At 41.0% G+C, this 14,969-nt stretch overlaps 1 protein-coding gene across 6 annotated transcripts in view; it reads right to left on the bottom strand.

Moving 5' to 3' along the window:
• Positions 1–14,969, bottom strand: part of DEPTOR (DEP domain containing MTOR interacting protein) — a 147,245-nt gene that overhangs the window by 52,147 nt on the left and 80,129 nt on the right. For 5 of the 6 annotated variants that reach the window (XR_012327328.1, XM_033843247.2, XM_073794699.1 and 2 more), the window contains exons 5-6: positions 3,844–4,029; positions 1,725–1,859 (exon numbers count right to left, since the gene is read on the bottom strand). Coding sequence is in view for 5 of the 6 variants with exons in the window: in XM_033843247.2 (XP_033699138.1) it covers positions 1,725–1,859; positions 3,844–4,029 (321 nt within the window). In the remaining variant the exon portion in view is untranslated. The remainder of the gene's footprint in view (positions 1–1,724; positions 1,860–3,843; positions 4,030–14,969) is intronic. The other variant, XM_033843248.2, reaches the window with a different exon arrangement.

Raw genomic sequence — 14,969 nt, 5'->3', positions numbered from 1 at the left:
AAAAAATCACAGATGAGCTCCCTGCATCTTGGGAACCCTCTTAGAGTGAAAGAGAAGCTTGTCAGAATACAGGTAAGAGGTAGGACTTATGAACCACAATGAAGTCCTGACAGCTTTGGTCCTTAGAGACCCAAAAAAGGCAACCTGACCTTTCTTTTCTGTCTGCATATCAGTAATATTTTCCCTTTGAGTGGAGGGCTAAGGAGAAAGAGGAAACAATGCAAACCTACCTCAGGGAAGATGAATGTGTAATTTAAGCAATTAACACTTTGTTCCTCCTTCTACTCTGGTAAAAGCATCAAAAACATGTAAAATGGCTTTAGCACAACTAACCCTTTCCTGAAATTGAAGCTTCTGATTCTAACTTGGACGTATCAGATTTCTACCAGGGCTTCAAACATGCTATTTCAAACAATATAGTTCTTCTCATTCTACCTTATCAGCAGTGCTCTATTAATTGAAAAACCTGGTAATATATGGGTTCTGGAAGATTTTCCAGCCAGAGACAGTGTGGAAGCAAATTTCTTCATTTACTTGCAGGTTACAACTTTATTCTTAGAGCTAACCCTCCAGAAGACAGCAAAAAAAGAAGAAAAGAAAAAGTTAGATGAAGAAAAATACCTAGACAACAGCAATAGATGACTATTTTCTCTCAAAGCCCTTTAACAACATCTATTTGTCCTTATTCTCATGAGTGCATTTTTTTTTCCTCAAAGAGATGATGTGCTCACTGAGGGATGGGGTCATGACCTCTCATCTTTGTATCCCGAACATCTGGTAATAAGGAAACGGCATGAACAAAGGAACAAAGTGCCTTCCCTGAAGGTGATACATGGAACTGAGGGTAGACAGGGCACTAAACAAATGGAGTGGAAGGTGTTTTCAAGGCCATGGTTATCACGATGGACCAGGCAAGCTAATCCTGGAAAGGAGGTGGGTGAGCACAGTGAGAAGGTGGTGGTATCGATGGGTTACAGGTTCCTGTGGGGCTTGAAGAACTGATTAGATCTAAGTACAAGTTCATTAACAATCTTTGTGCCTAGGTTTTTTTTCTGGAATGTAAAAGCCATGGAGGTTGGTGAGTAGAGTTTGAAACCACAAGGCACCAACAGTCCACTGCAGGGATGGCTAGGTTTGCAGAGATCCAAGCTTCTTCCTTAGGGGTGCGGAGACCCAACAGATCTTTGCATCAGTTGCAGTCTGGGACAGCGCTATCTCCCCTGCTGTTTGCTGCTCAAACCTTCCTTCAGGACTGAGGGTTTCCTCCCAGTGCTGAGACTGCTAACAGCAGACAGCCCTCAGACAGCCAGTGTTCTCAACTGTCCTTGGAACTCTCTCTCCAAAGACAGCCGCTTTCCCCAGGTCACGCCTTCCTCCCAGGGGCAGCCAACATCCAATGACTGATCAAGGTGAGGGTATAAAAGCCTGGCCACCTCACCCCAAATTGGGACAACTCTCAAAGACCATCCCAACTCCAGAGCTCCACCTGGGGTGAGCCGCAGCCTTCACGGGGACTGCACTGCAGCCCAATTCTCCCTCGGCCCAAACCCACGTCCTTCCCTTGCATCCAAGGGGTGCTGTCCCCCAAGAGCACAATGTAACAAGATGCTCCCACGCTAGTCTCCCTCTGCCTGAGAATCCGCTTCCCGGGGAGCCCCGCCTGCACACAGGCCCAGGTCCCCCACAGTCACGGTCAGAGACGGGGCCGCTTGTCAGCCACTCACCAGACTTGGGGTTGCAGAGCACGGGGGGGCTGCCGCTGGCGGGGGGGCTGCCGCTGAAGTAGCCGCTGCCGCCGCAGCTGCTCATGCTGCTTCTCCGCATGGCAGACACGATCTTGACCTCCTTGCTGGGGCTGACTGTGGGCCGGGAACACACAGAGTCACCGACGGTGATGGTCTCGGCTCCCCAGAGCATGCACGCCGGCTTTCAGCTGCCAGGTACAGTGAGGCAGGTCACGTGTGCCGGGATAAAGCACTCTGGCCTTGGCGTCGGAAAAGCAAGGGTTTGAGTGGCAGCTCTGCCCGACGAATAGCACAGCCTGGGGCCATTCCCTCCGGTTTTCTAAACGTACAGTTTCCCCAACTGTAAAGTGGGCAGAATGCCATCTCATGGGACTGGTGCAAGGAGTGGATTATATATTTAAAAGTACTCAGTTACATAAAATATTATTTTAAGAACTACCGAGTCCACGCTAAGCATCCCTGAGAGGATGTAAATTAAGTGCTGGCGAGACGCTTAATGAGTTAACAGTGATGATAAGTGCCTCCTGGTTGAAGATTAAATCTTTAATCACCCAGAGCCACAGAAGGAGATTAAAACACAGAGCACAACTTCAGGCTTTGAAGGTGTATGTGAGGCAGCAGCTTCAGTGATATGATCTCGTTCTCTCCACTATGGAGTTGGCTGGCTCTCAACGAGGGAAAGAGAGCCCTTAAGGCATATGATCCAATGAAAGAAACCATGGAGAGTGCTCTGCTCAGTGCCTGGCACATGGGAAGCATAAAATCAAGGCTGGTTTTTATGGTGACCATGGTTACTGTATCCTTCTCATCATCATCACTTGTTCACGTCTACGGGGCCCACTGAAAAACAGGCAAACCTCAGTACCAGCGAAGACGTGAACGGTTCCTCTGCATCTGCAGGAGACGGCAGCCTTAGGGACACACAGCTGGTGCACATCTAAGCACAGGCCTAGGCTCCTGACCCTTGGCTAGTGTTTACTTTCCTGGAGTGGCTATTGGCTCCTTCTCTGCTCCATCCCAGCTGTGTCTGAGGAACCTGGGATGTAGAAGGTTGGGTAGGAGCCGGTATAATATAAGCACTGGGATAAGACAGAACTGGTGCAAGACCCAGCCCTGTCCATCACTTTCTAGCTGTGTGACCTTGGGTAAGCCACTCAACTTCTCCATGCCTCAGTTTCTTCATCTGTACAATGGAGATAAGAAAAGTCTTTCCTTGAAGAGTAATAGAATTAAACGAGAAAATGTATGCAACCAAGCTTGGATCTGTGCCAAGGGCACAGAAAGTTCTCAATACATCTAGTTGTAAGTGTTCTCACGGTCTGCTCCTATTCATAACCAAGACACATTTTCATTTTGCTCTGGGTTTCGGGTGAAGCCCATAACTTCCAAACCTTAGGCCAATCAGTTTCTCAAGTCAATGTCAAAGTTTTCAGAGGAGTTGAAGACATCCTGTTAAGCACCTCACCCACTTACACAGAATGACACACCAAGTTAACCTTTTCTGGGTGAATGGGATTATTTTATATTTTGTTTAAATGGGGTTATCTTTGCGAACATCAGTCATCATTTCTGTCCAGGTTAATTGTCAATATGGGACAGTCTGACCTAACATACAATGTCCCAGGCTGTGCCTTCTGAGCACCCGTGTCTACCTTTCACTGTTTTAATTTGTTCTGTGTGATGGATTGATAATCGGTTGCCTTTTAGTTGTATATGCCCTAAGAAGACTTTATTCATCCTTAAAATATACAGCTTCTCAATGCTGTGACTTAGAAAACTGGATAATTAACGATATGTAAGGATTGTTTGTAAATAAAAAGTAAATAAGGTAGGAGTGAGAGCTTGAGTGGTCTTCTATAATTCAAATACATAGTGTTATAAAACAGAGTTCTTAGCATGTATGTTGGCTGCACAGGAACAATCTGGTTGTATGTGTGTATGGTTTCTTTTGGGGGGAGTAATAAATAAATAAATAAAATTTTGGTTATCAATAAATACAAATTTTCTGAAGAACAGAATTTCACAAAGGTGAGTTACAACTATGTTATTTCTCAGAAGACAGATCTATATGATCAAACAAACAAGGGAACTGACATACCTGACATAAAACTGGTAGATTTCCGATTGTCATGGCTCTGCTTCCTCAGGCAGAAGGGGCTGTCATGAGTTTCCTGGGAGGAGGGGGATTTTTCATTGAGCAGCTCCATCAGTCTTCGCCTCCGCCGGAAGTTCATTCTGAACTGGTAGAGAAGATTGCTGTCCACAAACGGGTGCTTGTTGGACACTGGGGAGAAGAAACAGTAGATGAGGGCTGCCTGGCCACTAAGCACTGTAGCCAGGAGACTCCAGCCAACAGGAGGAAAAGTCTTGAGAAAGGGTTTAGTTCTACAGATGTCCCAGGAGCTTGCAGTCCACACATGGTCCCAGATTCTTTCCACATGTCATGCATTTTAAAAATCTGCTAACCAATTCCTCTGGGGGAACTCTGCCTGATCTCACCCCAATCTAAGCTACACTCCTCCTGGTATTGTGCAGGCTCCTACTTTACCCCCATCTGAGCACTTGTCACACACGCTCTCATTGTCCCTCAACTTCTCTGTCTTTCCCACTAACCTCTAGGCTCTTTGGGGCAGTGATCGTGGCTTCATTTATTCATGTGTCCACTGGGCCCAGCACACTGCTTGTCCCAGAGCAGCACGGCCATTCATTTTTAAACTTTTTATCTTGTGATAATTATAGAGAGTTGCAAAATAATATAGAGACCACATAGTATATGATTCCATTCATATGAAATATGAAATATGAATATGAATATTCCATTCATATGAAATATCCAGAACAAGGAAATGTGCAGACACAGAGTAGACTGGGTGGTTGCCAGGGGCTGGAGGGGATCTAGGGGGTTGGGGATGTTAACTGAAGTGTGAGATTCCTTTTTGAGGTGATAAAAATGGTCTAAAATTGACCGTGGTGATGATTGCATATATCTGTGAATATACTAAAAACCAACGAATGGTATGCTTTAATATGAGTGAATGGTATGGTATGTGGACTATATCTCACCAAAGCTGCTGAAAAAATCAACAGCAACAAGAAATAGTAGAGAGTCCCCGTGTACTCTTCACCCAGATTCCCCCAGTGGTTTCATCTTACAGAAATAACTAAAGTACAATATCAGACAAAGACATTGACATTAGTACAATCTATAGACTTTATTCAGATTTCACCAGTTTTTACGTGCACTCATTTGTGTGTGTGTGTGTGTGTGTGTGTGTGTGTGTGCATTTTTAGGCAATTTTATCACATGTACTGATCTCTGTAACCACCACCACACTCAAAGCACAGGACTGTTCCATCATGACAAAGGGACTCCCTCATGCTAACCCCTGATAGCCTCCCACTCCAATCCTTAATGTCTGGCAACCATTAGTATGTTCTCCACCTCTGCAATGTTACCACTTAGATGATTTTATAGAAATGGAATCAAATTTTATGCAGCTGTTTAAGATTGATGCTAAATGAATGAATGGCTATCCAGATAAAGGCTGGTTACTTCCCAAGGAAAATCTACACTTTTGAGCACCTAATCACACCAGGTCATCAACTCAAAATCAATAATAACAATAGCTAACCTTCATACAGCATATTCTATGAATTCAGCATTATTTTAAATGCTTCATTTGTATTAATTCCTTTAATTTTAACAACAGCCTTGGGTATAGTTACTGTTACTTTCTTCCTTATTTTTTGATGAAGAAACTGAAGCCCAGAGATATGAGTAAGACCCAAAGAAGACACAGTAAATGGCAGAGGTAGAAATATAACTACAGTATCTGACTCCAGAGTTCAAGTTCCAAATTATTACTCTCAACTGCCTCTCTGAAAAACAATTCCTGGGCTTCTTTAGGTTCTCATAAAGAACTGAAGTAATGTTACATAAAACTGCTAATGTATGGCTACCAGGCTAAATTTACATCCAATTCTACATTACCATTTATATCTCGGGGAGCTACTGTGGTCTATTCGCAAGTTTATATTCTGAGTTCTAATCGTGGAGTTGTGAAACAGGCAAGACATCAAGCTCCAAAAGCCATGTTCCTAGGTCATTTTGTCTCTAGGAAGTAACCAGGAACCCTGCAAACTGGCCAGCGTCATGCTGAAGTCCCAACCCCCAAAACTGAAAACAATTGAATAGATTTTACAAAAATATATATATAATGAGCACGTGAGAAGCTCAACCTCATTAGTTAATATGGAAATGCAAATTAAAATCACAATGAGATGCCACTTCACACCCACTAGAATCACTAAAATAAAAAGAATGACAGCATCAAATGTCGGTGAGGATATGGAGCAACTGGAACTCTCATTTTGCAGGCAGGAATATAAATGGTAAAACCAGGTTGGAGAATAGTCTGACAGATCTTATAAAGTTATACAGATATCTACCCTATGTCCCCACAATTCTTAGGGATCCACCCACAACAAATGAAAACATACATCGCCCAAAATGTTCATTGCAGTCTTATTCATAATAGCCAAAAACTGGGGACAACCTGTCCATCAACAGGAGAATGGATAAGTAAATTGTAGACACAATGAAACACTACGTGACAATAAAAAGGAATGAGCTGCTGACACATAAAACAACGTGGATTAATATCAAAAGCATTAAGTTGAGTGAGAAAAGCCAGACACAAAAAACATACACTGAGTGACTTAATTTACATGAGGTTTAAGAATAGAGGAAATTCACATATAATGATAGAAATCAGAAAGGGGAAGGGGAGAGGATTGACTGGAAAGGAGTAAGAGGAAACTTTCTGGGGTGATGAAAATGTTCTATATCTTGTTTTTACATGAATATATACATTGTCAAAATGCACCAAACTAAACATTTAAGATATGTATATTTCATTGTAGGTTAAGTATATGTATGTTAATAAAAAGGAAACAAACAACAACAACAACAAGTCTTACAAATGGACTGGGAGACTAGGAACAACAGAGTCTTAACAGGGACTTCCCTGGTGGTCCAGTGGTAAAGAATCCACCTTCCAATGCAGGGGGCACGGGTTCGATCCCTGGTCAGGGAACTAAGATCCCACATACCGCGGGCAACTAAGTCCGTGTGCCACAGATACAGAGCCCACGTGCCCTGGAGCCCGCGGGCCACAACTAGAAAGAAGGCCATGCACCTCAACGAAGACCCCGCATGCCGCAACTAAGACCCAACACAGACAAAAAAAACAAATTAATTAAAAACAAAAACAAAAAATAGAGCTTAACACTGTAAACCCACATTGCCAATATAAGATGCTACATAATGTTAATGCCCAAATAATCATTTGGCTATTAACCACTGGGCATATGGTCAGTCTCAGAAAGGAGTGGTCCTATTATAGTATAATTCACCCACTTAATGTGCATAGTTCTATATATATTCTAGTCTATACTATATTCACAGAGTTGTGCATCCCATCATCACAATCAATTTTAAAACATGTCCATCACCCCCAAAAGAAACCCAACACTCCTTAGCTATCACTTCCAATCTGCCCATAACCCCTAGGCAACCCCTAGGCAAGCACTGATCAACTTTCTGTCTCTGTAGATTTGTCTATGTTGGGCATTTCATATAAATAGAGTCATATAAGATATGGTCCACTGTGACTTGCTTCTTTCACTTGGCATAATGTTTACAAGCTTTATCCATGTAATGCCATGTATCGGTACTTCACTGCTTTTTACTGCCAAATAATATTCCATTGTATGGACATACTATATTTTGTTTATCCATGCATCAGTTGATGGACACTTGAGTTGTTTTCACTTCCTGGTTATAATGAATAATGTTATTAACATTCATATACAAATTTTTGTGTGGACATATGTATTCATTTCTCTTAGGTTTACAGCTAGGAGTAGAAAGGCAGGATCACATGGTAACCCTATACTGTATGCCAGATTCTTCTCCAAAGAGGATGCCCCATTTTACATTCCCACCAACAGAGTAGGGGGTCCTAATTGTTCCACATCCTTAGCAACCCTTGTTATTCTCTATCTTTTTTGTTACACTTGTCCTAATGGCTGTGTAGTGGTATCTTATTGTGATTTTGACTTGCAATTCCATGATGGCTTATAACGTTGAACATATTTTTATGCGCTTATTGTCTATGTGCCTATCTTCTTTGGAGAACTGTCTATCCAAATCCTTTGTCTATTTTTTAATTGGATTGTCTTTAAAAAAAAAAGAGATTTATTTTTTAAAGCAGTTTTACGTTCACAGCAAAACTGAGCAGAAAGTGCAGAGTTCTCATATACTCTCTGCCCCCCAACACACAACTTTGCTCTACCATCAATTATCGAGAAAGGAACAGATGTTACAATTGATGAATGTACACTAATACATCATTATTATCCAGAGTCCATAGTTTACATTAGGGTTCACCTTGATGTTGAACATTCCACAGATTTTGTCAGATGTATCTACCATGATATTGGTCAAAAAAGTTCATTCAGGTTTTTTCTGTAAGATGTTACGGTATATAGTATCATACAGACTATTTTTGCTGTTCAAACAGGCTCTACTAGCTAAGCCAGTAGCTTACTTGCTATATGCCACTGTACTAACTTTACAAATATTATACAATACTGTCCTCACAATCACTCTGTAAGTGATTTACAGTGCAAGAATTGAGACTGAAGTTACTTCAGTAACTTCCCCAAGGCCACACAACTTTGGCTTCTGATCCAAAAGCAACATGTTTACTTAGAAACACAGGCCACAAGAGATTGGAAAAGACTCTAAAGTTATAGTAAAATGTCACCTTCTCCAACACTCAACTTCCATGTTCATCACAGAGTACATTTTTTATTTTCTTTCTGTCACCCATACACCTAGCGATCGGCAGTCTTTTTGTGACACCACACTGTAGTGTAATATGGGTTTATTTGCTTGGCGGAGCACATCTCTTTCCCCAACTAAGTCACTCTGCTTGAGAGCCTGGGCTGTGTCTTAATCATTGTGGCATCCTCAAACTACTACATGTTTGGGTCAGAGTAGGTGCTCTGTAAATGGCTAGAAGTGAATTGTCCATGGTGGGTAGACAAAGGGATATGAAGCACATCCAGAATACAGCTAACTTTGAACTACCTAGTGGCTACTTATGTAGCAACCAGTCAACCTGTGGGCTCATGGTATGTCATGAAGAGTGTGTTGGGCCATGGGGAAATTGCAACATTAAGGACAATGGATTTAGTTTTTCCTAAAAATAAGTATATTCCATTTAAAGGCTTTCATTTATTCTAAAATTATATCATCACAACTTTTTTGTTGTTCATTCACCCGCCCATTTATTCAACTAACGTTTATTGAGTCAGGGTGACTATATGCCAGGTATTTTTCTTGCCCAGTGTTTTATGAAATTATGGTAAAAACAGAAGTTCTTTTTTTTAAGCATTCATTCTTGGCAAAAATTTTTTTTTGGACTGTGAAATTCAAAAATTCTATAAACCACTGGGAAAATAATCTAATACAATGTATTAAGAATTACATTAACCCTTTTATCAATAATGTTTACTGGTTCAACAGCCTCCTTGGGTATTTCACAAACAGAATCACATCGCTTCTAGGTCAACACCAGCAAATGCAATCTAGGGTTGCGACTGTATTTATCATCCACATTTGCTAATGAATAACTCTTCTGGTTACATGAATATCAGAGTCTCAGAAATGTGGGTCCCTATCAAGAGAGTACACCCTGCTAAAATTTAACTTAATGATTCATATAGCTGTTTCACAATCTTTAAATGGTGATAAACTATTCACTTCAGCTAAATGAATGATGTCGGCCACAAAGACAAACACATCTAATTCAGTGATAATTCTGCATGTTCTCAGTAAATAATACATTCTTGCATTCAGGAGATACTAAATGCATCTTGAACCAAAAGATAAGCCAATTACACTTTGATATGATATCTACAAATAGTAGCTCTTTCAATAGTCAAGTTTTTACATAAATTTAGCACATTACTACATTCAATAATACTATAATATGGGACTTCCCTGGTGGTGCAGTGGTTAAGAATCCACCTGCCAATGGAGGGGACATGGGTTCGATCCCTGGTCCGGGAAGATCCCACATGCCACAGAGGAACTAAGCCTGTGCACCACAACTACTGAGCCTGAGCTCTAGAGCCTGTGAGTCACAACTACTGAAGGCGGTGCCCCCTAGAGCCCGTGCTCTGCAACAAGAGAAGCCACTGCAATGAGAAGCCCGCACAGCAACGAAGACCCAATGCAGTCAAAATAAATAAATAAATGAAATATAAATAAAATTTTTAAAATGCTATAATACAATTTTATAGATAAGTTATTTATTTCTGGCAACCTGTTCTGAGTTTAGGATGATTTTTTAAATCCTCAAGGTGACTTTGGCAACAGTATCTTAAATTATAACCTGAAAATACATGGTACTATATATAGCCTTATTAACACCTATTGTTTTGTCTTTGTACAGTGAATTACACAAAACATTGGCTTTGGTATAAATAAATCCAGAAAAGCATTTGAATCTAAATGAATTCCATAACAGATAAAAGTACTTTAAAAATATTTTTAATTGAAGTGGAAATTTGACTACTAAGTTAACCTCCTCAGGCTTTGACTACTGAGTCAGAGATTAATTCACCCCCATTCCCCACCTCCCCAGCATGGTACCACCTCTATCTTAAAGGGTAAACATACTATCTAAGATAAGACACAAGGACTAAGTTTAAATAGGCTTTACTCATCACATTCTCTTTCCAGTAGTGTACATGACCTTCAACATGACCAAATCAGGGAAAACCAGGACTGGATGAGATAGTAGACTATCCATGTAAAGCATAATGTCAAGCAGATTGTAAGAAGGCAATAAATTGCACTTTTGGGGCTTCCCTGGTGGCACAGTGGTTAAGAATCCACCTGCCAGTGCAGGGGACACAGGTTCGAGCCCTGGCCTGGGAAGATCCCACATGCTGCGGAGCAACTAAGCCCCTGCACCACAACTACTGAGCCTGCGCTCTAGAGCCCGCAAGCCACAACTACTGAGCCCGCGTGCCACAACTACTGAAGCCTGCGCTCTGGAGCCCGTGAGCCACAACTACTGAGCCCGTGTGCCACAACTACTGAAGCCCACAGGCCTAGAGCCCGTGCTCCGCAACAAGAGAAGCCACGACAATGAGAAGCCCGTGTACCACGATGAAGAGTAGCCCCCGCTCAGCGCAGCTAGAGAAAGCCCACACGCAGCAATGAAGACCCAACACAGCCAAAAATAAATAAATATACATGAAAAATAAATAAATAAGAACATTCAATTAAAAAAATTGCACTTTTGTTATTTTACAACGACTGTTGTTGTCTTCACTGTGACCATCATTTGCTGGTGATACACTGCCATGTGACTTATGGGAATCCAGTTTTGTGAGACACTGCATTTAATGCCCCACTTCAATTTTCAAGGACTTATTTGGGTGTTAGGGCCTCGGGAGCAGCCACATGAAGGTCTCCATGTGTTCATCCTCCAGCTGTGTGTCTGGCACAGATGGAGTCAAATTCTTCTCTCAGAAGAGAGAAGTGACAATTGCATGTGTTACTTGCATTGTTTTCAATGAATTATTTGACTTTTAAAAGGATTCTTTATTTTTTACCCTCTCATTAAAAGTTTAATAACATGAACAGAGTTTCATACATTTGCTTCGTTTGTGAGTGTAGCCCTAGGTATAACAAAGATAATCGTAGCTACAAAAGCTAAGAGTGCAGGTAGACAGCCATATAACAGCATCAATCAATCACACGTGACATCATTCATTTATTCAACCGAGTACCTAGTAAGTGACACGCAGGATCCCAGCCATCTATCCTAGCATGCTGATTGGAATATGACACCTTGTCTGCTCATCCTTTCAAGCCCATCAATACCAAAGTCTTCTAAAAGAGACATTGTTTCACATGAGAAGAAAGCAGTTAAGTTGGGATTTTTCTGAAAACTCTCTTAATGCTAAATAACTTTTAGAAAACAGTATCATGCAATGAAAAGCAAAGGTTCTAGAGTCAGAAAAGCTCGGTTTTGCTCCCAGTTCTGCCACCTTTATGAACTGAGTGATTAGGGCAACTTACTAAATTTAAGCCTCAAATTTTTTGCATAGTTTTGCTGTGAAGAAGAAATGGGATAATTTACATAAGAGATTTGAAATGGTATCTGACATATAGTGTTTTAAGTGTTCTTCTCAGATTCCTAAAGATTGACTTTAGCTTTTGGTCACTTAAGTTCTTGCACAGAACCCATTTCTTCTGTCTTTTCTGCCCTTCTTTTAAGAACACTTTGCCCAGCTCCCACGAGCAGTTCTGTCATCTCTCACTTGACAAAAATATGAAATCTTAACCAGATGTCCAGTTCAAGCTTGGCAAGTATCCCACTGGAAAATAATTAAATCTCAGAAGTCAAAGAAAAGCGAGAAATAAAGGAGTGAATTAAGACACAGGAAGTTTTAAGAATTAGTTTAAGGAAGCCAAAGATTTCTTTTGTTTCGCCATAAATTACATATGTAGAGTCTCAAGAAATAAAAATGGCTAAAGGGCATACAGTTTATATTCCAGAGAGAGAGATGCATTGATTCTTTCTACACTTTAACATGACACTCTCCAAATGAAATGCAAAAATCATTTGCTACATAAGCAAGTTGCTCTTTGTTAAACACAGAAAAAATACCCTAAGAGCTAAGGGGAAAAAAATTAAAGAGAAGGAAAGAAAAATCAAGGAGGAGAACAGTGACTGGTGTCTCTAAATCTTGAGGTCATTCCAATTCTTCATTTCTTAGATCTCAGTGCTATACAGGACCTATATATTAGAGTAAATGTTGTGATATATATAATTTAACAGATTTCATTCTTTGCTCCTTGAGAATATATATATTTTTTAAAATGGGCACATCACCATTGTTTGCAGCTATACAAATTTGGAACCAAAGTTGATGCCTAGCAATAGAGGAATAGTTGACTGAATTGCTCCTGGAGAAGATTAATCTCTAAGCAGGAGGAAGTAAGGAGAGACAATATTCAACTCAGTATCTACTGTTCTAGTTGTGCTTTTATCACAGCTGTAATTGAAAACTGACAACTTCTTACTCATCCAATTTATAGTTTCTGGGACTTTCCAAGCATTCTCTTTTTATTGGTGGAATTCTCTAGGGGCTTGGCTTGGCTTAGTATTAAGTGAGACATAAAACAAGAGGAAAAGCAGAAACAGCCAGAAAGCTGAAGCAATGTAAATACAAGACAATCTTATTGCTTAGGGAAATGGGGGCTTTAGAAGCACTAAACTCCCAATGTTCATATTTGGTAAAAGAAAACAGATCCCTATTCACTGTATGCCTTCACTTTTTAAAAAAAATTAATTTATGTATTTAGTTTTGGCTGCATTGGGTCTTCGTTGCTGCACATGGGCTTTCTCTAGTTGTGGCGAGCAGGGGCTACTCTTCGTTGCGGTGCGCGGGCTTCTCATTGCGGTGGCTTCTCTTGTTGCGGAGCACGGGCTCTAGGCGCTTCAGTAGTTGAGACAGTGGGCTCAGTAGTTGTGGCTCACGGGCTCTAGAGTGCAGGCTCAGTAGTTGCGGCACACGGGCTTAGTTGCTCCACGGCATGTGGGATCTTCCCGGACCAGGGCTCAAACCCGTGTCCCCTGCATTGGCAGGCAGATTCCTAACTACTGCGCCACCAGGGAAGTCTGCCTTCACTTTTCAGAAAGCATGAGGGGAACGTCATGGAGTCTACCGAAATCATAAAGTGACACAGTTCAGATATATTCTTTTGGTGGATAATGTGGCTACATTTTTTCTCTTATAAATTATTAGGATGAGTTAGCAAAGAAAGGAATTTTTAAAAGCTGATTATCTGAAAGAAGGAGAATTGGCTTCTATTCCATTCACACATTTGTTCTAAGGATGAATATAAAAACTTATCATCTTAAGCCCTGTAAGTTCCGCTGAATATAAGACATTTTAGGCTACTTATCTAGCTGGAGAGAGGAAGATCACATACCTTCATCCATCCTTGAAATGTTTGCTGGCAGATGACATAACACAACAGACATCATGAAATAAGTAACTGAATCCAGCAGTGTGATAAGAAAGTAAGAAGGTGGTGGTGAGGAAGGGGGAGGGGGAAAGAATGTGTGTACATCAACTGTCCCCTGAACAGCACTTCATCAGAACTTTTAAAAAGTTTTAGAATTTAGAAGAGTCAAAAGAGGGCTTAGACAGGGGAATAAGGATAATGACTATTATAATGGGGAAGAAAAAAGACCAGCAAAGAATGAGGCTGGGGGGGCTGTGACTAGTCCTGCAAGTTGGTGTCAAAGCTAAAACGTCTTCAAGGTCACCTTCCCGGCAGAAGGCCCTCCCTGGCTGTGATTAACATCGTTATCATCAGAACATCGCACAGCAGCAAAGGTGGGCATGGCTCACCACTTCACCCAGTGTGCGATGGTGGGTGAAGGATCTTTCTGGGCCATCAAGGATGTCACTCCATCCTACCACTGGCTCCATTTCCTCTTGTTTTCTTTTTTATATCCTACTGACCCTTATAGCTCCTCCTGAAAGGACATTAGCACCTACAGACATTGCTTAAGAGGACTGACAAACTTTAAGGATTAAGAGGTGGCAGATCTAGTCCTCAGACATTTGCGTTAATAAAAGGCAAATAAATTCTGCCTATGAAACTGCTGCACCTTCCCTGCCAACAAAAGCTTTCAGTTGTTTCACACGTCCAAGTATGGATCTGCACTCTTTTGCCTCCCTGCTCCTGCTAGATCACAGTCCTACAGGGTCCAAGTATTTTATGTCACTTAGTACGCTGCATATTTAAAAAATTGTCAGAACTAAAATACATAAATATTATGCTTTTTAAATGTGTCTGTTGGAAAATATGAATTGAGCATTAATTACAATAGAAGATGAAAGCTATTCTTTCAAGAAAATCTAAACTGTACTTAAAGCCATAACTACCCATCTCAAACCATCCTAAAGCGATGCAGGAGTTGAAAGAGCTCTGTTTTCCAAAGCAGCACAAGTCCTTGATTCGAGGTTAGACAATTAGGCCACACAAGGACAGTTAGGTGCCTGGGATACAAAACTCTTCAAAAGGCAATACCAACAGTCAGTCAGAGAACTAAAATAATT

The sequence above is a fragment of the Tursiops truncatus genome, chromosome 17 (assembly GCF_011762595.2).
Source record: "Tursiops truncatus isolate mTurTru1 chromosome 17, mTurTru1.mat.Y, whole genome shotgun sequence".
In the NCBI taxonomy this organism is placed as follows: domain Eukaryota; kingdom Metazoa; phylum Chordata; class Mammalia; order Artiodactyla; family Delphinidae; genus Tursiops; species Tursiops truncatus.
Note: the sequence above shows the minus strand (reverse complement) of the source record. Positions and strands in the feature narration are given on the sequence as shown.